Source organism: Clavelina lepadiformis, chromosome 4 (assembly GCF_947623445.1).
Source record: "Clavelina lepadiformis chromosome 4, kaClaLepa1.1, whole genome shotgun sequence".
NCBI classification, from domain to species: Eukaryota; Metazoa; Chordata; class Ascidiacea; order Aplousobranchia; family Clavelinidae; genus Clavelina; species Clavelina lepadiformis.
Window position 1 is genome coordinate 5,985,114 of NC_135243.1, and position 27,496 is coordinate 6,012,609.

The window sequence follows — 27,496 nt, forward strand, 5'->3', positions numbered from 1 at the left end:
TATTTGATTAAGTCCATGTAAAAGCGGAAATATATCTATAGACGTGTGACGGTGCGACGTACCGTATAAAATGAAAATATACATTTCATTTTGAGCAATTTTTTGGACTGGGTTAGCTACAGGAGGAATTTTATACATAGCTTTTAAAAACTTTTGCGCTATACACCATTAAAAAATTTTATTGCGATTTTAATTTTTATTTAATGTTAATGTAAGAATGTGAATAAAACATTAAAACCAACACATTTCCTGACCATTCCACTTCATTAACAGCTTAATACAGGTTTTCAAGATTGGCGACGGTTGGCAATCCGATTGGCAATTACGACTCTTGAGATTCCATACCAGCTGTGGCCCTTATATCTTTATTTTTGGTGGGCATGGCCGTGTCATTGCAAATTTGTGCAAAACCACTAACCAAAAGTAAAGGAGATTGGAGACAAAAGTGACGCGGATTAATTGTAACAGTTCAAATTTTCTTTGTTTAAGTACGTCGTCGAACTCGGAAAATTTAGGTAATATATCTGCTTTACAGCCAGTGTAAACTAAACTAATCACCTCGATTGAAATCTAAGCCAAAAGGAAAATATCAACCAAACTTTGTTCTGACGCAATTGAGTAATTTTTTATTTTATTAAAATCAAGTAATTTGGTATGCATCTGTTATAGACTTAAATCAGACTCAATTGGAGGGAGTAAGGAGAAAATATGAGATAAAAACTATTATAAATTGTATTATTCATGCAATTGGTCTATTGCAAAGTAATAAGTTTGGTCACAACTAGGTGATGCTTGGGTCAGTTGTAACAGGGTCGTTATTTACGTTTTAAAGGTTAAAATAAAATTTTAAAGGTTAATATTTACGTTTTAAAGGTTAAAATGAAGACTTATAAAAGTTGTTCTAGCGATTAAAAACAACTCAGTATAGTACACAATGAACATGATACAATAAAACATCACCTGGCGGCTTACCAAGCTGGAAATCTTTTCAGCAGCACGCCGAAGCCATGAATTATTCTTATACACCCAGTTCCAGTCAATGCAACAAGACACATATATTCAGCGATCAGCGCGTAGCTACACATGAGAGCACATGACGTCACAATCACTCAAGGAATTAGTAGTAGCGCGGTTACGAAATTTGTTCCTCACGTATTGTGCAGTTGCTTATCATTGTGTTTTCGTTTGAAGCGTTTTTACCAATTAGTACCTTTTGCGTGTTTGATCTTTACTATTTTAATCACATGATTTGGCACCCTCGCTAAATATGCTTTGGCACCCTCGCTAAATATAAAGGTTGTGCGTTCTTATCTAGAGAGGGAAGGTTTTTAGTCGGTGTCTGGCTGAGACCAATTAAATGTGGCTTCTCAAAGATCATCGGTTTGTTTTATTAACGTGACAACGCTATACTGTCTAGTTACTCACAGTTAAGGGCGTTGCGGTTCACCGTAAACGTGAAATTAAGTCTGGCTACATGAACGAGAAAAGTTTCGTTACAGCGCGACTAATTGACTACACAAAACACTCGTTCCGCTAAAACACTCGACAAACTGCAGTACCTAGACCATCACATCACTGAATACAAAAGCAGAAAACATAAACACGTATAGAGAAACAATTTGAACTAGGCATCAATATGTCAAGCACGTGTTTGTGATTTGCCAAATGAAAACACAATCAATACCTCGCGCAAACATATTAGAATTGTGAATAAAAATTACCCAATCTTGATAAAAACAAAACCATCATTAATCTAACAAACACGCTAATATTCTTCACATCAATCGGTCTACAGTCTACACTGTGCAATAAAACTGTGAAAATACTATACAACGTTCATATAGTAACGGTGACCAAGATTTTTTTGCCACATTTCTACATTTGAAGATTTAAAACAAGGTGATTTCTTTGTCTATTGGTTCGTCCCATTTGCAATTAGCTCTTTAGTCTTTTTCGTGTCATTACGTTTCAAGTAAATTGATCTGCAAAATGGATATTAAAATAAAGTTCCGATCCTGAAACAGGAAATAGTCAAGAAAAAAATTTCGAAAAATTTAATACCATTCTGATATTAAAGAACATCTAAGCCTCTAAGTCTAAGGGAACCGACCGCTTACCTTCTTTCATTGATGCGGTTCACAATTTGTTCAGTTGTGAGCGAAGATCCACTATCGACCACTTTTAATACATCTGATTAGATACAGAATCACATTATTAAAACTTGAGCATCGGTCGAATTTCATTAGTTTCGTTTAGGCAAATAATTTCTGCTTAACATGTATATCATAAACCAATAAGATTTAAATTGGAAAATTTTGCTTGGCGTGAAACTGAAACTAGCCACAAACAAAGCATTCTTCCTTATGACAGTCGGATTCAAAGTTACAGTTTTTATATTAAGCACACGTTTCCAATTGAACATCGACACAAAATTTCCCATTATTTTTATGAAATAGTGCGTTATTAATTGTAGCTGTTGTTAGTGCATCATTATAGACCGCTAAACGTTTTGGTAACACGTTTTCGAACCTCTTTTCTGGGCCAACTTGTAAGGTTCACAGCCGTCAAAGGATATGTCCTTGTCTTGTACAACTAGATTGACCTAAAACAAAACATGCGGCTAAAAATCTTGTGGAGAAGTTTGCGGATTACTTAATATTTACAAAAAATGAATTTTGATCAAAAAAGTGATTATTTTGCAAACGTTTGTTCAGATCTGATTAGAGCAAACTTAAATGTGTGTGCCAACCTTATATCGATCAAGAATGTCGTGATTTAATGTCAAAGGGGCTCCAAAAATAACCTCATCCACAAACTGTGCATATCAAAGAAAAACATGATGGTTTACTACTAACAATTGTAAAAGTTTCTTAATACATATATAGACAAAATCTAATATCAGCATAAAAGCAGACGTGTTGTCATTGCAAGTTGGTACCTTACAAGCCATTAGTATTAGAACACGTTCGTAAAGATTTAGAATGGGATAGTTTTCGCCACAGTAACGGTTTACCACCTATGAAAGCATAGAAACACATCTTTATAAAATGAAAACTGATTAACAAACGTTTTAATGTATTATCAACTTTATCAATACGTATATAATTAACAATGTGAATATAAAGGACTATACCAAAATAAACCACCGTAAAATCCACACTTCGTTGTAATTGTATTGCCGCTCTCAATCAAAATTATATAAATAAACATTTCTGTAAAATCTTTACTTTAAAAAAAGTTTTCAAAAGAAGCAGAGCGAAATCACCTTGTCAGAATGAACTCCGACGATTAAGAAATCTCCCATGTTTGCCGCCTTTTCAAGAAACTTGACGTGTCCAACATCTGATTACAAATGTTATGAAGGAAAACTAAAAATGCTGTTGGCTTACAAGGGAAAACGCATTATGCTTAAGTGTCACCAAATGCCTAAATAATACAAATGGTAGACACGTATTGGACAGTATTGTAATGACTCGAGTCACGTTTCTAAATTGCTTGACTTGAGTCGACTCTCGGAAAGTAACTTTACCAAGTCATTAAATCTTAGTTGTTAATTTATTGACCAACTGAGTTACGGACATTTGATTTCATTGCGAACGATCGGTTACAGGGAAAACCAATGACATGAATTGATTTGACTGCCATTATATTTTAACTTGACTTGACTTGACTCGACTTGAGCCAATTAGCAATTTGACTCGACTTGACTTAAGTCAACTTCCCAAATGACTGGACTCGAGTCTTAAAAAAATGACTTTGTTACAGTACTGTACTGGAATCATGGAAAATACTTGGTTAAAGTCATATTTAACATTTCGCAAAGGATGAAATTTTAAGGATACGAAAACAGTCGAAAGCTCCCGCCACATATACGATGGAGTCTCCAAGCTGAACAAAAATTAGGTCAGGCAATACAAGAATTGTTAACTTTTACAATGCTTTATAGAAAATGGATGTATACATAAAAGAGCTTACCTTGGGCTTCTTCTTACTAGAAAACTGCTTCATTTTTTTCAAAAATGCAGGAGAACACGGTTGGCCGTTGGATACATCGTTCAACTAGATATCACATTCAATATAATTAAAATTATGGCTAGACTTTCGTGAAAAAAGTTGAAGCTGCTGTATATAAGTTCTACTTCTGATTACCTCATCTATGTGATGGGCTTTTGTCTTCAGTAATACCCTGCAACGAAATCGCAGCTACACTAAAATGTTTTGCTTATAGTATGTGATATTAGTTATTTGAGTATATTGAGTATAGTCATGTAAAGCTAATACTTATTAGTATTTCTATAAAGAGATATAGAGCTGTTGCGTCGCCGAAGATTCCTAAGACAAATTTTCTACCTGTCAATTATGTCGGTAGTTGAAATTCCTTCCGTTCTGTCAACTTCCCTGAGACAGATAATAAAAATTGTATACTGTACAAATTAAGCAATTTTGTCCGGGACATTTATCACTGCTACAAACCTGTACATTCCTGCTTTTATGACGGCAAAATTGGCGTGTTCGCCTGTCACAGAAACTGGCGTATCGTCTGTATGGTACAAGATGGAGAACAGTTTATCCTTTGTAAACAACCCATTGCGTTTTCGCGACAAACAATGTTCTTATTGGCATACAAGGGGAAATTGTGCGCTTACTTGACGGAGTTACAAAAATTTAAAGCATATACTTTACAAGACTAAGTTCACCAATTGGCGAAGTGCCTCTACCTCCGTGGACGGTGAAGTCACAGTTGTATTTTTGCATGACCTCCACGCTTGTGCAATAAGGAGCATCTCGCGCTACTTCATCGACCCATTTCATACTGGATACTACTTCATATCGTTCTTCTTCGGTGAAGACGTTCAGCCCTTTATGCGTTAATGTTTCGGCTGTAAAAAAAACAAAATAAAATCGTATCGTATTGTTTGTTGTTATGCATCAATGTTACAGTAACTATGACTATGGCTATGACTATCGCTATGGCTATGACTATGGCTATGACTATAAACTTTAACTCGTATTCAACATTAGTCCAAGTAACAAAACAAGAAAAATCTAACATAGGTTTAGGACCAACATCTATCAGTCAGCTATTGCACTTAAATCGAAGTAAAAATAATTAAAAATAGGTGATGTTTATGGAAGAACAACGCTTCGTCTCTCTTACTGTCTGATGGCACTCCTGCTATGAGATAATCCCCGAGTAGTTTAGCTTGTCTTAGAAGGTTTGCATGGCCAAAATGAATCAAATCGAAACTTAACACAAGAATAACCAGAATAAATTCAAACTAGTAGCAAGTATCAACCAGTATACACATTCAACGATAACCTATGTGCCTTGTGTTTCCGGAACGTACCATCCATCAGCCCAAACGCGTACTGGTGCCATTCGTTTCTTACCCATTACTTTTTCCTTAAACGTTTTAGTTGCAGCACCAACACTACAGAGGAAACACTAAAAAGTTTGGTTATCCAGCAGTTCAACCTTCAAGCAACACCTAGTCTACTATGTTTCCAAGTGTTTCCCGCTGATATTAACACTTTCTAAGGAAACTGATTTCTTTCAACCTCTAAACAGGATGTAAGTACAGTAAAATAATCTGCCAAAAGCAATTTATGTTTTGGGAAAAAATAGTTATTTTTAAAGCAAATTTTCAGTTAAAAGTTAACTTAACTCAAACAAAACAGCAAATAGCTACACTTCTTTCGTCTTTCCTCCACCTTTCGTCTTTGCTTCTTACTATCTGTGATTTTAGACTGGCATTTCATGAAATTGAAAATAGTATTTCACAAGCGAAATGTTCTGTTACATCTCGTGCCGACATTTCCATCTGGCGTCACTCGATACTTAGATGAAAATTGATTTTTTTGTCATGTTTTACCAGTTTCTAACTTGCTTGTGCCTTTACAATAGGTCGTTGTAATTCCAAAAATATACAATGCAATAACAATAATGATCAATGCACACCGCAATCCTCCAGAAATTAATATAATTTCACAAAAGCTGGATATAGCTTATCTTTACACGAGATTATTGGAAAAAGATTCGGAAGAAACCTATACCATGGTAACATTATTAAATTTACTAATTTTAATTGTATAAGGCAAATAGTAGTGCTAATTAGTAAACTAGTACTGTAAAGTGTACTGTAGAAACAATAGTACATATACATAGCACAAATTGTACATAGCACACCACATTGCAATCAAATTATGCATCGTAAAAACCTTTATGTTTTAATTCTGTAACACAGACAGCTATGGAATCAGTGTGAATGATCACTCGTTAGTTAGAAGTTGTGTCCATACATAAATGGCTTATGGTGCTTACAGCATAAATAAATCTAAGTACAGCCTGCAGTAACATGTTACATGCCTCTTATGATTATACATACATCAAATATATAATAGTTTTAAGAGTTGAAGTAGGCCTAGGTAAAATTCTCACATTTAAAGGTATACAAACAGACAGACTGAAAATTATCCAAACGGATTATCATCAAATATTGTCTCCAAACATTTCATCATACTATTTTAGGCGATATTTATATTGAATTGGTCGCCAAATACGTCACAACCAAAATTCACTCTGACGACAACGAAAACTAAGCCAGGCGCGTGCAGTCGTGCGCATACACGTGCGGACATGCGGCTAACTGCACATATCTGTACAAAATAACATATGTCTGTTCCTAGTTGCACATGTCTGCACATTATTTTAGTTACAAATATATTTGCACATACAATTCCACATATGCGCACATACCTCCACATATAAGATAGTGGAAAATATAGCTAAACACACAGACAACAAAGGACCGAAACAATAGCAAAGCGTTTAACGTAACACACACTATTAAGTTACTAATGACGCTATTGTCATATCTGCAAATAAACTTCGATATGGAATTAATGGTGATTGTCAGTATCAGTACCGAATATCGCATTATGTAGGCCAAGTTCATTATGAGAATAATATTGGATAAATTTCAACAACTTACTGTGGTTGCATAATTAAGGTTATACTTAGTACGTCGTGGTGACAATATCGACTAAAGATAAAGATTTAGAATTACCAGCCATTGAAAACGACCAAAGCGACATAACATTACCGTAACGTTAAACTAACGACAATCAAACAAAAATTATTTAAAAAATTAAAAAAAAACTTCATTAAATTGCCAGCAAGTGCTTTTGTTTGTCCACTGAGATGAATAGGTGACGGTGCCTCATACACCATGCACTCTAGAAATCTTGTTGTGTTATTACAAAGCGATGATGGGAACGTTTTTGGACAAGGCGAGTGACACTACAGAGCTTTCTACCTCCACTTGGCATGTTTGTTTTTCGCGACTGCACAAAATCTTCAAGTTGAGAAACCAATTAAGGAATCTTCAAGAAAATGTTTGTCGATCTCTTGATGTTTTCCAGAATTAAAAAGTTTCGCTTCAAAACCCTGTTATTTATTTTTCTATAAATGCTCTATAAGTACCGAACACCAAATAGCCTAACTTGCTGATAATTATCAGCTACACAATAAGATACGATTATAATCATCGTGCCTGATTTGATTGCGTTTTCACTGAGATAGCTGAAGAAGCGCTCCCAAAATTCTAAAGACTTTTCTAACTTTTTATTTTGCTCGTTTATGATTTGGTTTTGCTTGCTCGCCACAACTCACAACTAAGACAAAGTTACACGTACATTTGCTGTATATTTAAAAAAATATTTTTAACACTTTTGCGAAGAACTCATGGTGATATTCTGTGAGGCATGATTTTTCGCGATTCGCGAAAGAAGAATGCACATATGTTGAACGCAGTTGAACAAGCAAAGAATGTTAAAGGGTTAAAGAACATACTTTGATGCTGTATATGAATAGATACATAACGCTATAGCATATATCGTAAACAAATTATATTTTGGTCTGATTTGGCGTTGCCATTATATTTAACACATATTTTATAAAAATTAACAAATTGAAATTACTATCAAAAGTAATAGTTTACAGGCTATGTTATAGGCTTTCCATAAAGACCACAGCAGTAAAAAAAAAATTTGTTTCGTTTACCTACTTATAGTCTAGTAACTTATTGGTCTATAATCAAAAAAAAGTAGAGTCTACCAAATTGCGATACATTTTAAAAGGCAAAACAAGCGTATTTGCGTTTTCAAACGACACCAACAACGTTTCATCCCTATGCGAGGGAAGGAGTTAATTTATCAAATTTCTTGTAACGTGACATGTTACAGGAAACGGTTTTGCAAGAAATTTAATCTTTCCTGCTCTTACAAGTGGTTCCATCTCTAAGAAATGAAACCAGAAATTCGAAAACCATCATTATAGCTGCACAGGACTGTTGCTGTCACGTTTATGGTTAGAAGTAGCTTTTAAACCTTAACAGTATCACTAATGAAGTTAATCAGTCGTTAATTAACTATTGGATATTACATTATAGATAACTAACAGATAATAGCTTTGAAAAATGCCGACAAAATAACCCGTTGCAAGAATTTAGACTTTCAGCTTCTTGCAAACAGCAGTTACCGGCAAATAGAGAAAATCATCTTATTTTAAGCTTCCTAAAGACTAATTATAAGCTTATAAATCTATTGCTAAAAGAAAAAACAGCACGGACATTATTACAGGTTTTAACAATATAAATTTTCAGGCATTTTCAATCGTCAAGGATTGAATCGTATTCGTCAAAATGACAACTTGCAATGTTTTCGCTTTTGTGATCGCGATTTCTCTGTTGTTGTCTGCGATATCAGCTTCAGGATTTAAAGGGGAAAGAGAAATCTTCACCACAACACAATCACGCAGAAGAGTTTCAGAAGAACTAGGAGGACCAAAACAATCGAGGAGAATCTCCAGGAGAATCTCATCCGGAATTCGATCATCGAAGGGAAGTTCAGAAGACATTAGTCCAAAGTAAGGAGCAGCACAATGCTTTAAACATATTTCTCACGTATTATTTCTAAAGCAAAGCTAGTGCAAAAATCTAGAGCTAAATGAAACTGTAATAAAAACTATCTTATGCTATATAATGTGTTGCTATTACGTGTTTGATGATATTTCAGACGCAACACTCCAGCATCCAAGATTGGTAAGTAACTTTTTAGTTCACAGGTCGAGGACCTAAATTTTGATCTAGGATCTGTCACATGCCAAAGATTTTGCGAATCAAGTATCTCTCTATGTTTTGAGCGATTGATAGTTTATTAGGTTTTCTTATAACCGTCCTTACTTTAAGCACAAGATTTTGACGAGGCACTGGACAAGCTGGACGAATTGTTTGCCGACATTGAAGTTTTCCTGGATAACCGTAAGTTTGACGTGCTTTTAACTGTTTCATTTGTTAATTGAGAGCAGTAGTAAAAATCCTGTTACGTTTTTTACACTAATAACGGCAGAAAATCAAGAACAAAGCTTGGAGCCAACAGAAACATATGGAGATAGCTACGTCAAATTTTGTGAGTATTTCGCTGAATTAAGTTAGTTTAACATTATGTCATATTAAAGTTAGTTTGTCACCATGTGACTTTCTATAAAGCAATAAACTGCTTGCACTATAGCCGAAGCAAACATGGAAATATTTTTTGTATAATTGCAGTTCCAGCCTCCAAAACAGACAATGAGATTAAGTAGTTGACTGAGAATCGGCAACAACAGAAGATGACAACTAAATAAACTGAATATACGGAGTTGTGTTTGTTTTTTTTGCGGTTATGTCTTAAAGCTGTAAATAATTTGTTAAGTAAACGGAACTACAGTTTTCCAACAAGGTGAAAACTCTATGCAAGTAGAGTAGCTATAGGCTACGGCAATTGCTATTCCAAATATTCCTTCTAAGAGTGACTGGAAAATGTTTATCTTTTTGAAATGCGCGTTAACTGCATAAAATCGAATGGGGTAAAAACGAAAAACAAACAGTTTTTTATTGTGTGGTTTAATTTGAATATTTCGGAATTTTTTGTAACAATTCGCAGCCTGTGAAGTTGTAGAGAAACCTATAAAATAAGATAAAAGAGAATTAAGATAATATAAGAATTTATAAAATTTTTGGATAGTAACGAAAATAGGCATCGTGGTAAGTAATTAACCTACTGTAGTTGCAGATTAAGCTGCAGCATTGGCTAACTATTTGTTTTAGCGCTGCGGTTACTTCAGCCTGCGTACTTGCACGTTGCTTCCTGCATACATAGCTCAAGTTGACAAATCGTCAAAAGTAAAAGCGAATGTCATGGTTATTCCGCCATACTCAAGCGAGTTACCAGTAGTCTACTGCACGATTTATAGTTATAATGCAGTTTGTTAAACATAAATCTCCAGCAAAACACAAAACTGTAACGAAAATCTTGCAAAAATGAATGTTGGTAAACAAGCTTGTTGCTTTTATTGGGCAGGTTTGATAAAAAGGTTTGGCTGTGTACTATATGGTTATTTAATGATCATAGTAATAAGACTTTATGCTAAGCTACACACTTTGCAGTTTAAATTTGAAGTCGGTTTAATTTCAGTTTTTGATAAAACAGTTACCCTAAGACAGCCCTTTTGCAAACCACTGTAGCTTTTAATTCGTTTTGCAAAAACTGTCTTGCAAAACGTGCAAACACTAATGAGATGCGTTGAAATTCAGGAAGTCATTTTTTCAGCAAAACAGGAAAGCCTGAAGCTGATACCAAATATACTGACATGTATGCTTTTGGGTGTGAAAATTTACTGACTAAAAATGATGGTGTAGTGTGTATGTTTCAGTACTTTTCTGCACAGTTAAAGCTAAATGTGTAATAAGATGTATGGAAATCAGCAATTAAAGAAAAAGAGAAATAACAATTGCGTAAATTATTTCCAGCTTTTCAGCAATTTCTGCTTTAACCAAGCTTGTTAGTTATCACTTGTCAACCCAGGCATATTTTTTCACCTAATATAATCATTTCAAAATTTCCGGGATCCCGCTAAAAAGCTTAAGTACAATAGAAAAAGAACTGCAAAGCTGTAGGCCGTGTAGGGATTTACAGTTTATGCTTTTAATGAACTCATTTGTTTATTGCAATCATTAACAACTTGACATTCCAAGCATATTTTTTCAGCTATAACGAAAAAGCATCTTCAGTCAGCCAATTGCATATTTCAATATTTCAAAATGCAGGCTTATAAAGTTGCCGCCATATTGTTTGTGGTTTTCTTATTAGTTTCCAGATCAACTGCATTTTTTTCAAGCCGGCGAAGGAGAAGAATGCCTGGTAACGAAAATGACTACCAAGCCAAGTAATGCATCGTAATAAATAATGTCTGCCTTTGTTATTTTCATGTCTGAACTTTAAACTATAGTGAACTACATACTCCGTCTAGCCCGACATGAACATATTTCCATATATAAAGATGGAGGCTTGCGGTAACTATAAAGCGTATATTTATGTTGCAGGTCAATACAGGAACTGAGTAATGGTAAGTAAGATACAAGATTGCCATAAACTAACCCGTCATAAACAGGCATGCAGTACGTTTGTGAAAATTAAAAATCTTAATTTCGTGATTTGACAATGTTCTTCGTACCTTTTCAGATCTTCGCTCTGGCAAGTTTCTAGAGGAACCAGACCTGTGTCAAGGCTATTTAATGCATGGTGAGTAATAGCTTTTGTTTATTGGTTGAGATATCATCAAAGCCCCCTTCGTATTTTGTTGAATGTTTTGGCTTTTTTCTATTAGGCTATGTCTATCGTTTTGTAAATAATGTTTTTTATAAAAGTGTGTGAATTTTTGTGCTGCGTTGGGCAAATAAATCTCTCTCTCCTGAGTCTTAAAGCATGTCACTTTCATCACAAGCAGGCTTTCTTATATGACTTGTTTTTTTTTTATTTCCAGGTGAATGTGAGCTTGCTTTGAGTGGTTTATCTCTTGGATAATATACATTTCATACACCTCGGAGAATTATAACAATCACAGCATCAGACACTTCAGTTTCGTTTGAATAAAGTCTTTATGTATATTGTATAGCCTACTGAACATATAATTAAAATAATTGTTATGCGATCATTGACATAATTAAATTGAGAACTATTTCAGTTGTTGAGCTGAAGCCCTATGACTTTATATGAAATGAACTAGACTACTATTGAGTGTCTGGTACTGATAATGATCTCTCGATTCTGTGGGGCGTAGGCCTACTTGGGATCAACTGCATAATGGACTTAATTTGAAGTTATTTAGTTGGAGTTGTTGTTTTATCACGCTATAACGATTAGCGTTTTATTTTTGTTTCCACGCAGACAATGACGAAAAATAAACGATACAATTTCTTCTACTGTCTACTCTACAACAAAAATGCAAAACAATAGCTCTCTAAGTGGTATGCACAGTTGCACACATTCAACCTGAAACTTTATTGTTGGTGTTGAAATAAACTCGTCTTTGTTGGTTCTAAACTTTGTTAAGATAAGTACTCTACAGTAAGAGCGGGATGCTATCTTGCTCTGCAATTAGTCTCTAACTCTTAGTTGCTGTAGTTACGAAATAATTGAAGCGACCTTGATGCCATAATGGTAGAGCATCGTTTCAGCAAGTAGACAACAATGTATTATTATTCAAAGATACGTAGGCTACTCAATTCACAGGACAAGCAAAGAAATTTTATACACAACTTATTCTAACTTCTATTCTTTTTGAAAATATAATCCGTTGACTACGCCAGTTCCGCTATGTTGACACTGAACAATGCTACCGACATTTTTTCAACATTAAAAAGAAACCGTTTTCAAACAGTGGTGTGCAGTGTGCACAGGGCCCGATGCGAGAACTAATGACCAAAACACAAAAAACGTTCTCTTTCGGGAACAAGTTGAGAAATAACACTGTGATTTGCGCAAAGTAAAATCTGAATTGCTATTTTTTTTAGTGCTAAGCAGCGCGGGGTCCAAGCGCATTCGCTTAAGGAGGCGCCTAACACCAAAAAATATCATAAAAACCTTGTTTGTTTGATTATACAGTGAATTTACTAAAAGACTGATTACTCGAAAAATCCTCCATGAAATTTTCCATGTCTGTTTAGTATGCTTTGGACTACCATTCCATAAAATGCCATCAAAAAACTATGGTTCAAACTTTTTTTACAGAGGCGCAAAATAAACACTAGAATTTTTGGCCTATTCTGCACGCGACCTGGGACATTGTAGCACGCCACCCGCTAGGGTAATTCCCAGGCTAGAGAACAACACAAACCATCCTTTTGATTGCTCTAAACAGGTTTTATAAAGCCCTACGTAAGACGTCTAACAAAATCATAAAGATTTTAGTTTTAAGTGTTTGACGTCTCCTTAAGGCCGGCGCTGTGAGTACATTAGCCTTTTAAAATGAAGGCCTATAAAACTGCTGCAATTCTATTTGTCTGTTAGTAAAGAAACCTACAGAAATTTTATGATGTATGTGAAAGTCCATATGGTTTCAAAGAACGCTTCCAAGCCCAATAACGATGCGGGTGGGTCGTCTCTAGCAAGATTATATAGATTACAACACATTAGCTTATATTTACGGTCTAGTGGTTCTAGTTCTAGTGGTCAGGTTCTTACTAAAGCTTTCCTCTAGAGTAGATTGTTGGAAGTTTGAGTGTTTAATATTATTTCAGAACTTGAGGGAATTAACACAAAAAGATATCATTTAAGATTCTAATACAAGCTTTGCTTTGCTCTATCCAATGTAAGCTCCATCCTTTGTCCTCCTTGCAGGTAAAAATTCATCCAGACACAAGTTGCAATTTTGCAAGAACTATATTATTTGTTGCAATATTGTGACTTGCGTTGTGTGGCACATATCCCTTGATGGGTCATTATCTGCTTACATTGCGAAAAATTTATAATCCAAAGAAATCGCTCACTCAAGGTTGTCTGTCCACGGAAGCAGAGTTCCGCAACGACCACCACAGTTAACGCATAACGAAACAATATTCGAACATCGCAGTCGCTTCGAAGTGGACAATCAACTTCCTATGTCCACGAATAGCAGAGTAAGATGGACGGTAAACCCTTTCTCAATCGCCGAGGATTCCAACTGCAAAGCATCATCAAGAACGGTTGGTTTCTCTTTGGTTGTGAGACGTTTCACGTATTTTCTTTGGTCTAGCAGTAAAAGATGGATGGAGGACCAGGTCAAATTTAAAATGAGCGAAAATGTTGGCATATTTTACTGTTTTTATGTTTCTATTTTGCATGAGTAGTATTTACTTACCGTGGTTACGTCACCATGATGAAGTTTGTTTTGCAGTGAACTGAAAGCAAAATGTTGGGTTAGAAGAAATTAAGTGGCGGAATTATTAAAGCAAATTACCGTCAAAGTATGCAAGTATTGTTATAATGAACTTCAAACAATACCAATTATCAAACTATTCTAAAATTTAATCAAATTAAAATTAAGTAATAAAGAACAAAAAAATCGGAAACTTTTTCACCTATGAAGTCTGAGACTGGATCGTTACCATCATCGTTTCTTAATGTTCCAGTGATGCTTTCACTTTCAATAATAGGCAGGAACATATGGACAAAATCCGATGTATACGGCGGGCATATGATGTCGAGGACCTGGAATCAGTTGAAAACATTTCTTTTTCTAGTGTAAAAACCTTTGTGCTACGTATTGTATAAAAAAATGACAATGACGTATAAAATGAAAAACAGGAAAGTGAAATTTTCAAAGCATAATGGATTTAAATATTTCTATTCACCTCGGTTACAAAGTGTCTGATGAGCGAGACGTCTGCGTCCTGCTGGTCTGTGCATTTCCTTATGTATGATATCACCGGTAATACGCATCCACGGCTCATGAGGTGAACCTGGTGAATATAACCAAGATTTCACAATTAAACCGGCGTACTTTTGAGACAAAATCTTAAATATTATAACACATTAAAACGTAACCCACTTCAGTTCCCTACAGCTAAATGACTTTGTTGTTGTTGTATGAAGTATAACAAAACCCTTATAACATTTACCAACCTACATTCTCTTTAAATTTCTTACCATTCTGTCTAAAACAGTTTTCTTAAGTTCCAGTTGCACAAGTGTGTCCAGTTCACTGAATGTTTCCTCGAACAGGTTTATCAAAAGTTTTAAGACGTCCTGGTGCAACAGTAGGTGGCAAGTGCCGATCTGTAAAAATTGATCACATAAAACTGTTTAATAAACACAACAAGCAAGCAATTTCAGCGATTATACATGCTTACGACGAAGTTACGTTAATACAAGTACACAACTGCAGTCAACAGGGATGATATTTTCTCCAAAGTTGTCTACAAAAATGCATTCAAGACCATAAAATGGACAAGTTTAAAAATAAAAAAGCTCGCAACCTCGTCTAGGAGGATAAGATGTAGGGGGGTGTGGTCCATCTGCTTCTCAAAGTACTTGGGGTCAGATACAGTTTGTTCGACCCATTTCAACACTCCTTTTGCAACGACAGGGTATCTGAAACGACAGCAAAATATTTTAACGGTGATTGTAGACAAGCAACTTATGTACGAAACTTTATCATACGTGGTAGAATAGATAAAGTTCAACTTTGCATGTATTGTTGGAGCTTCTGAATGGAATGCTGTAACTGGACGATTGTCATAAAGTACTCACAATATGGACGTATGGTAGGATAGTTCAAAACTTAGAAAGTTGTTATTCATTAAATTCTTACCCATGCTACAGTCAAAAAACAACTTCTGTGAACTTTTTTTTTGTAATTTTAAAAATATGTATTTGCGATGCCCATTGATAACCATTTACTTTCCTATTGATTGTATAATGCAAATTTTAGAGCAAAAGAGCCATTACTGAAGATGTCTGAAATCAAAAAGCAATAGCAAATAAAGCGAGCTGTGTCGAAGTTCAATGTTTCAAAAAACTCCAAATTTTCTCTAGTATGTGATTGTCAAGAATTTGTTTGAAGCTTAAATGAAATTAAAAGCTTAACAGATCTACGCTTTCATAAAAATCCTGCAGGCTGTCAAGATTACACAAAGTAGCCAGATTTTCGAAAATTGCCCTTCTAAATCAATGACATGTGTTTTAGTGTTGTTCGTTGTTGCACCTTTTGGTCAATTCATCGGCTAACATGAAATATTATTATGTTTCAAAGCTCACTAATTTTTGTCAAATAAGGCAACAGCATAAAAAGTCTAGAAACCAACAAATAGAAATCTAACATTTTTTCCAGTTCAAACTAAGTTGCGAAAACAAAATTAACAAAACATAAAATGGATTTATCATGTTTGTATAGTGCAGGGATGTCCAACCTGCGGCCCGCCTGAGATTTTTGTGCGGCCCGCTAGTCATTTTCACTCCAAAAATAGTATTTTGAACTTTGAATCTTAGCCTAATTAAAATGTACCAGTCAGCTTTTAGGGGCACAGTAATAGTATAGAATGGGAGCAACAGGATTATATATAACTATAAGACTCGTTAATGGTTTTTAATTGTTTATTTATGTACCCATTTTTCTTGAAATTTAATAGGTTCTGCGGCCCATTGAATTATTTCAAGTGACAATGCGGCCCACTATAATAAAAGGTTGGACATCCCTGGTATAGTGTATAGATAGTGAATGTAGAGATCAGTTCTAGCGGATTTTGTAACTTATAAAAATATCATTTTAAACTTTTTAAATTCTCGACAACCCTAAAGTATAGCAAGTTGCCGTTTAGCAATGTTGAACATTGCCATGATAAAACAATGGTGTCTTTCAAGCCAGCAAAGACAGCCATAGCACAGTTTATGACAAAAACTTCGGTAGTTTTATAAAAACATTCAACTATCAAGCTGTCTTGTGTAAGAGAATCAGAATCCCAATAGGAAGCAATTTAAACCATGGAAACTTCCTAGTTCAGGTTTTCAAACAAGTATTTTGTCAATCAGGGTGGTAGAGCCTTTAACCCACCATCCAGAAGTGGAAAGAGAGAATGTCTATGCCATGTCACGCTCGAGTGATTTGAACTTAACAGGCAAAGCATGACAAAGTTTTTCACCTACCATGCAGAAGAAAGTAGCCCTCTCTCCTTCACCTTTTGAGTGGTGGGTAAAAAGCTTTATCCATTGTTTGTGCAAATTGCTGTGGACAATGCATCACTTTCTCCTTCACCTTGTTAGTGATGAATCAGGGCTTGACCAATAAGGTTTCGCCAAAATAGTTTCTGCCGTATTACAAAAGTTACCTTATGCATTGGTACAAAGTGCTAATTTCTGATAGCAACTCTGCATGACCCTTGATCTCACAGACAAGGTGATGAACCTTGTCAATGGCTTGGGCGGTTGGAATCAGTTCATCTCTTAATATTGACCTTCGTTCAGCCTGAAAAAGTGAAAAACCTAAATTTTGTGTTGAATAACAAGTAAGTCTTGGCAAGTAAATGCTGAAAACGTACATAGCAAACAATTATCTTGAATGTGACATAAATACGTGGTATCAAATGTTTAAACTAACTGATACATTTTGGTCAGTGAATTTTGTTTTTTAATGACTAATAGACAATTCAATATGAAAGTGAAACTCAATAATGAACATTTGTTACAAGGTAACATACTCTATGCAAAACTACAGCAACTTATGACGAGAGTCATTTGAACTGCAACAGCATCGAAACGTCAACTTAATAACAACAGAAATTATACTGAGAATGATGCAGTAGATGTACAAACCCTGTGCCAAGTTTCGGTGATGCTTGCGGCATATGCGAGTAAGTAAATGTATTTATGCTTGTGGTCTGGGTTTATTTTTGCTCCACTTGTGGTGAAAAGACAATCAACAAACAACTCGAGGAACAGAGGATACTGCAAAATTATGTACAGAAAAAATACAATTAGAGTGACTGCAACATGGTACAGCCTACGTAAAACACAAGTCGTGAATCCAAGTCTATATTTTAAAGGCAAAACTGAAGGTTTCCTAAAAACGTGGATCTGTAAGTGGATTTTGCATTGTTTGAGTTTTAACAGACGGTATATATCAGAAAAACAGATGCCACAGTTTTCAGGACAAGCATTCTTATTTCTTAAAACCATTGTCATCCCACATCGATACTAATCACACTGTCAAACTAAAGTCCATTGACAAACTAAACAAAATAGACAACTATTTCGAAAATTGGGAGTGGAATATCTCATTTAGCCACATATCACCGTCCTAATATGAGAGAAGCCGACCATGCACTGTCATTAATTTCAAATTACCCGTATTAAGTTGACTGGTGGAGGGTCATCCGATGAATAAAGCTTATGTAAGACTGTGATATCTCCGGGATTCAGCTGACCCTTAGACAGCATTGACATGATACTCTGTTGTGCTCGTGGGTATGCAGAAGCCCCACTTAAGGCAAGGGTGATGTGGGTGACATCATGCCCCCTAGAAAGAAAACAGTGTTGGAAGTATAGTCACTGAAAAACAATACTAAAAAACTACAACAATGAAATACTAAAACAATACTATTGTAACTTTGTGACAGCTTTCTGTTATCCAATGTAACCTTGTTCGTAACAATGTAACAAAAGCGAGATATAGACTGATGGATACAGTGTGTTTATTACATACAGACGTTGCAATGACACATTGCCAAAATTTATTTGCAACTGAGATCTCGCAAAATTTTGGGAATATCAGAAAGTTTTTACACATTAGTTTTGCAGATACATTTATGAAAGCAACACATCATATTACCTTCAGTGAAGACACTACATAGTCGCGAAGGCATTTCACTTAATGCTAATTTATTTCTGCACATATATGTATTTATAATTGTCTAGTATTTTTTTCACATTTACATGGAATTAAAACATATTACAAACATGCAAGCAACAAACAGCATATAAATTATTGCCCAACCTTAAATAGATTATCAAAAATAGCTTATCACGATTTGTAATGCCATTAAATGAGAAACCAAATAGACATGCAAATTATGAGTTGTCAGTTGCAGTACACAGAAGTAGCCAACAAGAAAGCAACATACTCATTGTATATAATTATATACAATGAGATTTGAAATGAATCAAATAATCGACAATATTTTAAGCGTCATACAAGTAAAATAACTTGAAATGCAAAAATATATCTATGAAATTAAAGAAATTTATTTCAGTGCAATTCAGCAAACAATAAAGAAATTGATTTCTTTGGCCCTATGCTATCACCAACTGCCACACAACACCACACTTGAATCAACGCATGAGAGAGTGCCGTCTTAACAATCGAAAGTTGCAAAAGCAATGTACAACTCGCATACATTTATAATTGGACAATCAAACGCATTCCCGCTTGGGAATTAATAGAAACAAGCAGTAGCAATAATGCCGAATCAAACAACCACTTCAGTCAATTAAAGCAGCTTCGTCAGACAATGGTTTTAAAATCTTACTTCTCTTTTGCATATTTCTGGACCTCCTGGGAAATTCTGCGTACAACAGATCCACCGTTTCGATCTTGGGACAGTACAGCCATAACGATCTGTGTGTAGAGATAGGTATGCTCAGCGTGGCAAACCATTTTCTGCGAAAACAGAGTTGTATCAAAAAATTAGTCCAACTAAAATTAGGCGTCTGCACTTAGTTTTAAAAAACTATGGCAACTATTTCTTCAAATTTCTTCGATAAATAATCATGTGATATACGATATACAGTATGTAAAAAAATCATACAAAAATAACCAAGCTTTGTTAGACTAGTAACGATACATAAAGAGTACGTTTAAATAAAATCAAATTAACAACCTACAAATCGCAAAGATACATACTGCATAAACATATCATATATGCATATGTATACAAGCAAAAATAATAGCGGTCCCAATAAGTAAACTCTATTTAAAAGGTATAAAAAATTTCACTGACTGCAAAATCCGGCACATTACGACTCATCGTTTCCTCCCCTGCACCTTCCAAGATATTAGCGAGACAAGTCCTCAAAACGCGAGAGAAGACTTCCAACTGCGTGCATGCTGTGGAGACATTTGTGATTTCGGCCTGGTAGCCTGCATCTGAGATAAGCTGAAACAGGAGACTGGTATGATTGGATTTGAAACATATTAACCGCATATGAATGGACCTGACTTATACTGTACATAACAATTACTGATGTGAATAACACACTTGCATACGTATTTAAATGTCATTATTCCACATGTAACAGCCATGTTGCATAATCTTTCTTCTGATTCAAGTTAAAGGTTGAAACGTTAGCATTTTCAGCTATGCTGAACAAGTGCTTGAGACAATTTTCGTTTTAAATAATAATATGCAGCCTATACTAATATAGACCGCAATACCTATACACAGTACACAAATTACAACTTTTCCAATGCAGCAACATACTTCAAATCAAACTTTTTGTTTTTCACATAAACCATGTAAATGGTGTGATACTTGTAGAACGCAGCAAATAAAGTCTAGATATATGCACATGCAGAATTTGGTGTTAACAAAACCTCTTTGTATGATACCTTAATTGTAAAGTTCAACATGAGACAATCTGGATACTCTTCCGCCAACTTGTAAAACAACTGCCTCCATTTTGGGTGGGCAATCATGCTTTCCAGCCATGAAGGAGTCTACACAAAACATGTCATAAATTCATTACAATGGAGAGCAGAAAACAGGGAAAGAAAACCATATTGGCCTGTTATACAAAAAACAACACCCAGACTAAAGTGACAAATAGGATGTCTACGCACTTGTAAGACGTCTGATTGGTGATACAGGTAACCTGACAATATACAACCCTTAAACTCGATGGGCCTATTATGTTCTACTTCAGACACTACTTGGCAAAGCCGCCAAAACAAATCTCTGATTACCACCGTCTAGGGCAGCAGTTCTTAACTGGTGGGAAATAATTAACCTAAATATCTTATGTACACAAAAATCATACTCACGAAAGAAGTTTTGTTGTAAATGAACATATATTATATCATGCTACTGTTTAATAAGAATTCTGCAGTGTAGCCACTGCCCAATCGCCTCATGCACACAAAAGTGTTGCCAAGTTACATTTGAATTGATGTTAAGACAATTTGAATATTATATATTATCAAGCTGTATAGACTTTGCACTTGTGGTAGGTATCAGAAACGTAATGATTTGATTATAACACATTCGTTGAATTGAATTGTTTGATTGGTTACATTCAATTATGTTCAGAAATGAGGTTTACTTAAGCTCTAGCCCAAAAAAACTGTTAAAAACCAAAGGTGGGAAACTTGAGTTTTGAAGTTGGCGTAAATAGGAAAACAGATGAAAAAGGTTAAGAACCACTGCTCTAAGATATGAAAGCATGAGTATTTGGCACAGAAATGAACGTAAATAAAACTATATACACATTAATATTAAAATGTGTAAAGGAAGGTGATATTCCAATGTGCGTTCATATTGTAGCATATATACAAATGTACATAAATTTGCCAGTATATAATTAAGCCGCTAACAGCAACTGAGATCAAGGCAAAAGCAGGAAATGAATGTTACACTTCAGTGGACCTTGAAGTGGTTGAAGTGAAATGAGGATATAACACTGTCAATCGAAACATGTCGCAAGAGGCCTGAAGAGAATACACTTATGTGCACTTTCACTATTCTGCTGGATGACAACCTCAAACTCGAAATAAAACTGACATCACACTGTCACCAAACAATAGATGAGTGGAGATGATGATGAATCACAATGATGACGTTACACTAACCCTCTTGATGTTGTCATTTATGATAATATCATATCGACACGCATTTTACTATTAAACAAGTTGGTTCTGACGTATAACTGAAATTTAAAGTGATTGAGTCGCTCGTAGAAGATTTGATAGTTATTTAAAACTATAAAAACTCAACGCTTGGAACTGTTCCATCAATATTGACATAAGCAACGTAATAAGAAGGGTGTAAAACTTGCACTTTAAAATCTTTTGAATTATTAATTATTTCTTACCTCGCCCTCCTCAGTAAAGATGGTATCTGCCTTCTTCGGGTCAAAATGTTTGAGTAGTAAGTCCTTTAAGTGGTCTTCAACAAGATCTTGTACGTCTGTAGGGGCCAAACCTAAACACAGTAGTTAGAATAACTTCAAATTTCTGCTTGACACTCGTATAAAGACACACATTTATTTGTTTGGAATTACAGAAGTAAAACAATCGTGGCAACACAACATGAAGTGAGTCTTGGAACTTACATTAATGGTCACTAATTAACCACAGCATAACCAACTGTTCATCACTCACCACACATAATAAGCCATTCAGCCAAAAGATTGACAGTTTGTGCAACGGCAGTGTAGTTTTCTGACAGAAGCTCAACAACTTTTTCAGGCATACCGCCAGCTTGGAAATATCTTTTAAACAAGCAAAATAACAAGCCATGTCATCATAAGTTACACAAAGCCAAAAATTAAAATGCTAAAGTGAGGGGTAAGTGTCACTGTCAGTAAGTAAAAGTTGGAGAAAAAGTTTTTCAACATTTGATATAGTAGTTGAGCAGATATTGGCAAAACTTTATTGCAAATCGGGTGTTAATTTGCTTGTTATATATTTTTTGCGACATTCTTTTGGCAATACTGTAATTTTTTAACCACTAAATATAATTGAAAAATTCTTTCTGCCATATATTGATGACAACTTTTGATTGATTTAAGACTAACTTGCACGTTACTTTAAACATTAGCTTACACTTCATCTGTCAATATCAAGCAGTAAAGGAGTGTAGAATTACTGTACTAGCCTAATTCAATTCTAAGTGGTGACACTTTATTTATAGAACGAATGCAGTGAACACTTAAAATCCTACCTACTGACACCTAAGACACTAAAAATTTCAGTTATACTGTACCAGTTTATTCTCCATATATATATATATACTCTGCTACTGCTAAGTTGAATAACCTCAAATCATCCGTATTTCAAAATCAAATCCACATTACCGTTTAAGACATGTAAAAATGGCAGGTTCCATTATAAAATCTTTACTTTCCATCTGCTGGATACTATCTTTTTTTGTCTGTTCCATTTCACCTTCGCCATCGTTCATGCCCGTATCCATCTGTCAAAATATCATCATTGACAAACAACCAATCATATTTCATTTACTGGGTTTTATTGTGATTCAATCGGCATATTCACTTTTCTTCAATTGGTTTCTGAATTCTGGTTAGGGGTATTGTAGATATATGGTTAGATGTAAACGAGATTTATAGACTAGGCCTAGACAAGGTGGAAGTGACAGACTAATGAAGTGAAATAACTAATGTAGGATTATTAAAACATGGATAAATTGTAATAGTATATGTAATACCAGCATATACTGTATGATTTAGATCAGAATAGCAAAAAGTATTGAGGAAATCAGTAAATTCAAGCCATACTATAGGGGCTGAACCCATTAATGCCAACATATATACAAGTAAACTTTTTTAGCTTACTAGTATCAAGTTCATATACTTCCAAATGAATTCATTCTAATTCCAAAAATTGACTTTACTGCGGCCTCGTCTTCTACTGTGTGCCCTAAACGATTATTAAAATAAACAGGTAAAAATACTAACTGAATTTTGCTGTCCGGGGGCCCACAGATTCTCTTGATGCTCATGATGATGATGCTCTTGATGATCATCCATGTTCAGATTTTGGTAGCCAGTCAAAGTAAAGCAAACTGTTTGTATTATGTTTAAGGAATAATCGTAAATCCATCTAAGTATCGACCTAACAACAAAGTCATGCTCAACATTGACACTTTAAGATGTACCAATTAACAAATAACTGCAATGTGCATTTAAGACAATGGCTTCAAGGTATTGAAATGAAAGATGTACTTAAGTTAATGCATACCTACTGGCAATACAACACAATAAGGCCTAAACTATATGTGACTTTCACCTAAGTTTAACAGAAGATTTAAACAGTAAATTAAGCCAAAACCACAACTTATAGGCTTTTTGTTATTGATAAATATGAAAACAAGTAAATAATTGGCACAATTGAAAAAATAAGAAATTTAATAATCTGTTGGAAACCATTAGGCCTACAATACATAAATCATATAAATTCTGTTTTACCAAAGGTTTTCACGTTGAATAAATATGATACGGTTGCAACAGGCAAGTTCTACGTAATTTTAGTTATAGAATATTTATCTGACAATTAAATCGTGATAATCCTTGACGTGTCAAGGGAAAACTACTTTCACTACTCACATAGCATTGCATTTTAAACATTTCCTATGGTTTCTACATAAAAGTAGCAGTGTTTAAGACACACAAACTCACACACATGAATGACATGGTTGCAAAAAAAGTATATAATATGCAACATTAAAATAAAACATCAATTTTAAAATCAAAAACACAACAACAAAAAAGATTGAAACAAAAATTCAACATGTATATAATAATCAAAACTATATATAAAAACAACATGTTACAGTGTGGATACAATCGAATGCAAGTTAATATTGATGCTAAGCAAGCCTGACAAGGCTAATCATGCATATATATACACCAAGTTACATAAATCAAAATCCTGACAAAGCAGAATTTGCTTTTGAGCCTTTGACCAACACAAACAAAAAAGTTTGAATGTAAGAGTCTAACCGGCTTATAAATGATGCAGTTTTGAGTAAATTTTACACAAACAAATATGTACTACCAAGCAATTTTCCAGATTTGTAAAAAAGTAAGTAAATCATTATATACAGTAGAAAATAAGTTTCAAAGAACAGTAGCAAAGAAATCACTTCTCAGCAGGGATTGTGATTGCAAAATTTAAAAAAATCATTTGTCACAGGTCAAATCAGTGGATGACATTCATTACAATACTGAAAACAGAAAACATTAAAAGCATAGACCATATTTATAGACAGTCTTGGCCAAAACATGAAATTACAGTTTATCAGAAAAAACTAATAATTAATACTAAGTAAAATGGTAGGCTATGATGACGATATATATGTATTAGGCCTATTTAATATTGGCTGCAAAAAAAAGGGATGTTCCACTCTCGGTTAGCATTCTAAATAAGACAACACTCAGATCCATGTGATTGCATGTTGCACATACATGTGAGCTTTTTCTATCAACAAAAACCAGGTTTGGGATCGTTAAGACAAAAACTGTTGCAGTTCACATGCCACACAACAAAACAATTTTTTACCTTAAAAAATCAAAGAGTGAGCCTTTACACACAACATACTGAGAAAAATATTTCATGAATGTTGTCATATAAATAGGGGCAAAATTGCATACACGCAAATTTAACTAATTCAGTGCTATTTCAAGGTTAGAGATTAGTTGTGGGTTAAATGAATGAAGAGCTTTTGGGCAATAACACTGCAGTAGCAGATAAAGCAGTAATTGTTGCAGTATATTTTGCTGCATTTAACAACAACTAAATCAATTATTTAGCTGCTAATGAGTTTGTGGGGTTATGTAATAGCTCTGTGCTTTTGTTAATAAATTTGAGGTAAATGTACATGTTTAATTTGCATCACCAGGTGTATGCAGTGTAAAATACCATGTAAAAACAATTATAAAAATGCTATTGAAAAGTGAACTTACTGCAAGTTAGCTCTATCCTACCTACACAAGCATAAAAACATTCTTCTAAAAACTTATATACGTGCATTAGTACCAAATTACTAATCAGTAGAATAATGCTAGTACTGTAGATAAACTAGCAAACTACATAACACTGATTTCAATTCGTTAAACATGTCACCGCATGTGCTAGCGAAAAGGTAAAAGGTAAATATACTATCAGTGTATATAACTTAACATATTCAAAAACGAAACGTTGTATGGAGATAAGAGCAAGTCTTTGATACGGTCCAGGGAATAACAATTTAAAATTTACGTTTACCATCAGCTAAAACTACTACAACTGTAAAGTGTGATTCGTGTGAGCTGCAGGACATAAAACTTTCAATATGTAAGACGTGAGTAAAGCAGGAACTTCATCGCTGTCAGTTTTGATTGCATCCAGGATTTTTATCAATGCCATTAAATTGTCCAGTGTGAGCTTGTCACCTTCATTGCAGGGAATCACAGTTGTAAGAAATCGTCCCTCCTTTGCCAAAGAATCGGTTGTTGTGCTTCTTCGCAGAAGGTTAAATTTCTTAGCCACAGGTGCATTGTTAAGACTTTTATTAAATTGTTCCCGCTTATATTGGACTTCTAAAACCCTTGAAATAAACGTGTTTTTGACTTCGTACTCACACTGAAGTTCATCCCGAAGATTTAATTCGTCGAGTAATTCACTTGATAGCAGTTTTACTTGTTCTTCCAAGTCTTCATTCAAAGCATTCAGTTCAGCCACGCTCATACTTTTAAGTTCCACCGCACGATCACTCTCATCTTGACTGGAGGGTGATCCCATCGACAATCGTGGATGAAAACTGGCACAACTTAGTTCGTCGTCCAGTTCCCCTTCCAGGGAGTTCTCATCAAATATAATCCCCGTCTCTTCCTGAATTTCAAGATTAACGGTAGCATTGGTGTCCTCAGCATCTTGCATGATTCCTTCTAATTCCTCAATGACTTCATCAGCAGTTTGTAAAACTATTCCGCCATTTTCTTCTTGTCCAGTTGTGTTGTAAAATATTGTTTCATCTTCCGTGTAGATATTATATTCTATCATGCTGTGATAGTCCATTTGCTTTTTTAACTCTTCATCCTTTAAATCTTGATTTTGTTGCATTTTTGGTTCATGTTTACTTTTTTCGCTTTCAGTCTTCGCGATAGGTAAATTTAACGCAGGGATGTGCAGTTTTCGAATTTGTGACTTCTCCCAGTTTAATGGTTGCACGAGGCCGTAACTGTCTGTCAATCTTTTCCATAGGCAGTCTTGTGTTAATATGTCGGTATCAACCGTCTCATTTATGGTATCAGAGTTTGACGGGTTAATCCGAAAGCATGCTGCTAACTTCTCATCGAATGTATGAACCAAATCTTCCATGCTTTCGTAACTGTTGATTTCCTGTCCTGGGAACTTGTCCAACGTCTCGGAGTTTTCATTGAGTGTCCCATTTTGATTTAAGTGATTTTCTATTTCCACATTTGTATTTATGGAAGTAAATATGTTGTTACAAGAAATATCTTCAACGTTTGCAAAACTTGAAAAACTTTCCCATTCATCGTCCAGTTGTGCGATGGGCGCGGACATGACATGCAACAGACACCAAAAACTTACAACACAGCACGTGACTAACTAATTATCCTCTCAGTGATCCTAAAAACTAAAAAACATTACTTTCTCAAGCGGAAGAATGAACTACTTTACTAAAAAGTCAGAAAGAGCGAAATGGTATAAGGACACAAGGTCAGAAGTTTAGAAAAGGGATGATCATAACCTGATGGTATAAGCCTTAGAAACTGCTACATTTGCAGTGAGCACGAAAATTCTTTCGCCTTTTGTTCACACAGTTTTGGCTTATGCATGCATTGTAACAGTATCATACAGTTCCACTTGCTTTAAATTTTTATCCAACACCAACAGTCTAAGCTTGCA

The 27,496-nt window shown here is 34.8% G+C and overlaps 5 protein-coding genes across 6 annotated transcripts in view; 1 reads left to right on the forward strand and 4 right to left on the reverse strand.

Annotated features, from left to right (window-relative positions):
- The window catches only part of LOC143451370 (uncharacterized), an 82,705-nt gene extending 81,597 nt beyond the window's left edge, over window positions 1–1,108 (reverse strand). The window contains exon 1 of the mRNA XM_076951857.1: window positions 1,099–1,108. The gene's annotated coding sequence lies outside the window, so the exon portion shown is untranslated. The remainder of the gene's footprint in view (window positions 1–1,098) is intronic.
- Window positions 1,109–1,607: 499 nt separating this feature from the next.
- On the reverse strand, window positions 1,608–8,050 carry LOC143451371 (ethanolamine-phosphate cytidylyltransferase-like). Of its 2 annotated transcripts, none has more exons than XM_076951862.1 (14): window positions 5,349–8,050; window positions 5,159–5,247; window positions 4,719–4,880; window positions 4,474–4,540; window positions 4,351–4,398; window positions 4,150–4,186; window positions 3,976–4,059; window positions 3,843–3,888; window positions 3,266–3,342; window positions 2,939–3,016; window positions 2,750–2,815; window positions 2,530–2,602; window positions 2,118–2,190; window positions 1,608–1,982 (listed from the first exon to the last, which is right to left on the reverse strand). In XM_076951862.1, exons 1-14 carry the CDS (start codon window positions 5,393–5,395, stop codon window positions 1,913–1,915), a joined length of 1,017 nt encoding a protein of 338 aa, XP_076807977.1. In that variant the 5' UTR covers window positions 5,396–8,050; the 3' UTR covers window positions 1,608–1,912. The 2 variants fall into 2 exon arrangements, with proteins under 2 accessions (XP_076807977.1, XP_076807978.1); XM_076951863.1 differs by having other exon boundaries at window positions 5,392–8,047.
- Window positions 8,051–8,251: 201 nt separating this feature from the next.
- On the forward strand, window positions 8,252–9,930 carry LOC143451374 (uncharacterized). Its single transcript, XM_076951865.1, has 6 exons — window positions 8,252–8,368; window positions 8,664–8,926; window positions 9,076–9,101; window positions 9,249–9,320; window positions 9,409–9,468; window positions 9,609–9,930. Exons 2-6 carry the CDS (start codon window positions 8,703–8,705, stop codon window positions 9,641–9,643), a joined length of 417 nt encoding a protein of 138 aa, XP_076807980.1. The 5' UTR covers window positions 8,252–8,368; window positions 8,664–8,702; the 3' UTR covers window positions 9,644–9,930.
- Window positions 9,931–14,218: 4,288 nt separating this feature from the next.
- LOC143451368 (negative elongation factor D-like) lies at window positions 14,219–23,678 on the reverse strand. Its single transcript, XM_076951855.1, has 15 exons — window positions 23,542–23,678; window positions 22,921–23,039; window positions 22,226–22,335; window positions 21,937–22,046; window positions 20,459–20,566; window positions 19,851–20,006; window positions 19,380–19,510; window positions 18,199–18,370; window positions 17,668–17,799; window positions 17,184–17,320; window positions 15,336–15,450; window positions 15,007–15,135; window positions 14,712–14,819; window positions 14,439–14,568; window positions 14,219–14,258 (listed from the first exon to the last, which is right to left on the reverse strand). Exons 1-15 carry the CDS (start codon window positions 23,611–23,613, stop codon window positions 14,224–14,226), a joined length of 1,764 nt encoding a protein of 587 aa, XP_076807970.1. The 5' UTR covers window positions 23,614–23,678; the 3' UTR covers window positions 14,219–14,223.
- Window positions 23,679–23,698: 20 nt separating this feature from the next.
- Window positions 23,699–27,151, reverse strand: LOC143451369 (fasciculation and elongation protein zeta-2-like). The gene has a single exon (XM_076951856.1). It carries the CDS (start codon window positions 27,149–27,151, stop codon window positions 25,865–25,867), a length of 1,287 nt encoding a protein of 428 aa, XP_076807971.1. The 3' UTR covers window positions 23,699–25,864.
- Window positions 27,152–27,496: the final 345 nt, after the last annotated feature.

Coding starts and splice junctions, on each gene's coding strand:
- LOC143451371 (XM_076951862.1), bottom strand. CDS start 5,395: ATGGGTAAGAAACGAATGGCACCAGTACGCGTTTGGGCTGATGGATG. Junction 4,399..4,473: donor ATAAAAGCAGGAATGTACAG/GTTTGTAGCAGT, acceptor TATCTGTCTCAG/GGAAGTTGACAGAACGGAAG. Junction 1,983..2,117: donor AACCGCATCAATGAAAGAAG/GTAAGCGGTCGG, acceptor TCCATTTTGCAG/ATCAATTTACTTGAAACGTA.
- LOC143451374 (XM_076951865.1), top strand. CDS start 8,703: ATGACAACTTGCAATGTTTTCGCTTTTGTGATCGCGATTTCTCTGTTG. Junction 8,927..9,075: donor TCAGAAGACATTAGTCCAAA/GTAAGGAGCAGC, acceptor ATGATATTTCAG/ACGCAACACTCCAGCATCCA. Junction 9,321..9,408: donor TGAAGTTTTCCTGGATAACC/GTAAGTTTGACG, acceptor TAATAACGGCAG/AAAATCAAGAACAAAGCTTG.
- LOC143451368 (XM_076951855.1), bottom strand. CDS start 23,613: ATGGATGATCATCAAGAGCATCATCATCATGAGCATCAAGAGAATCTG. Junction 17,800..18,198: donor CACCAGTCAACTTAATACGG/GTAATTTGAAAT, acceptor ATAATTTTGCAG/TATCCTCTGTTCCTCGAGTT. Junction 14,569..14,711: donor TCAGACACTTTGTAACCGAG/GTGAATAGAAAT, acceptor AACTGATTCCAG/GTCCTCGACATCATATGCCC.
- LOC143451369 (XM_076951856.1), bottom strand. CDS start 27,151: ATGTCCGCGCCCATCGCACAACTGGACGATGAATGGGAAAGTTTTTCA.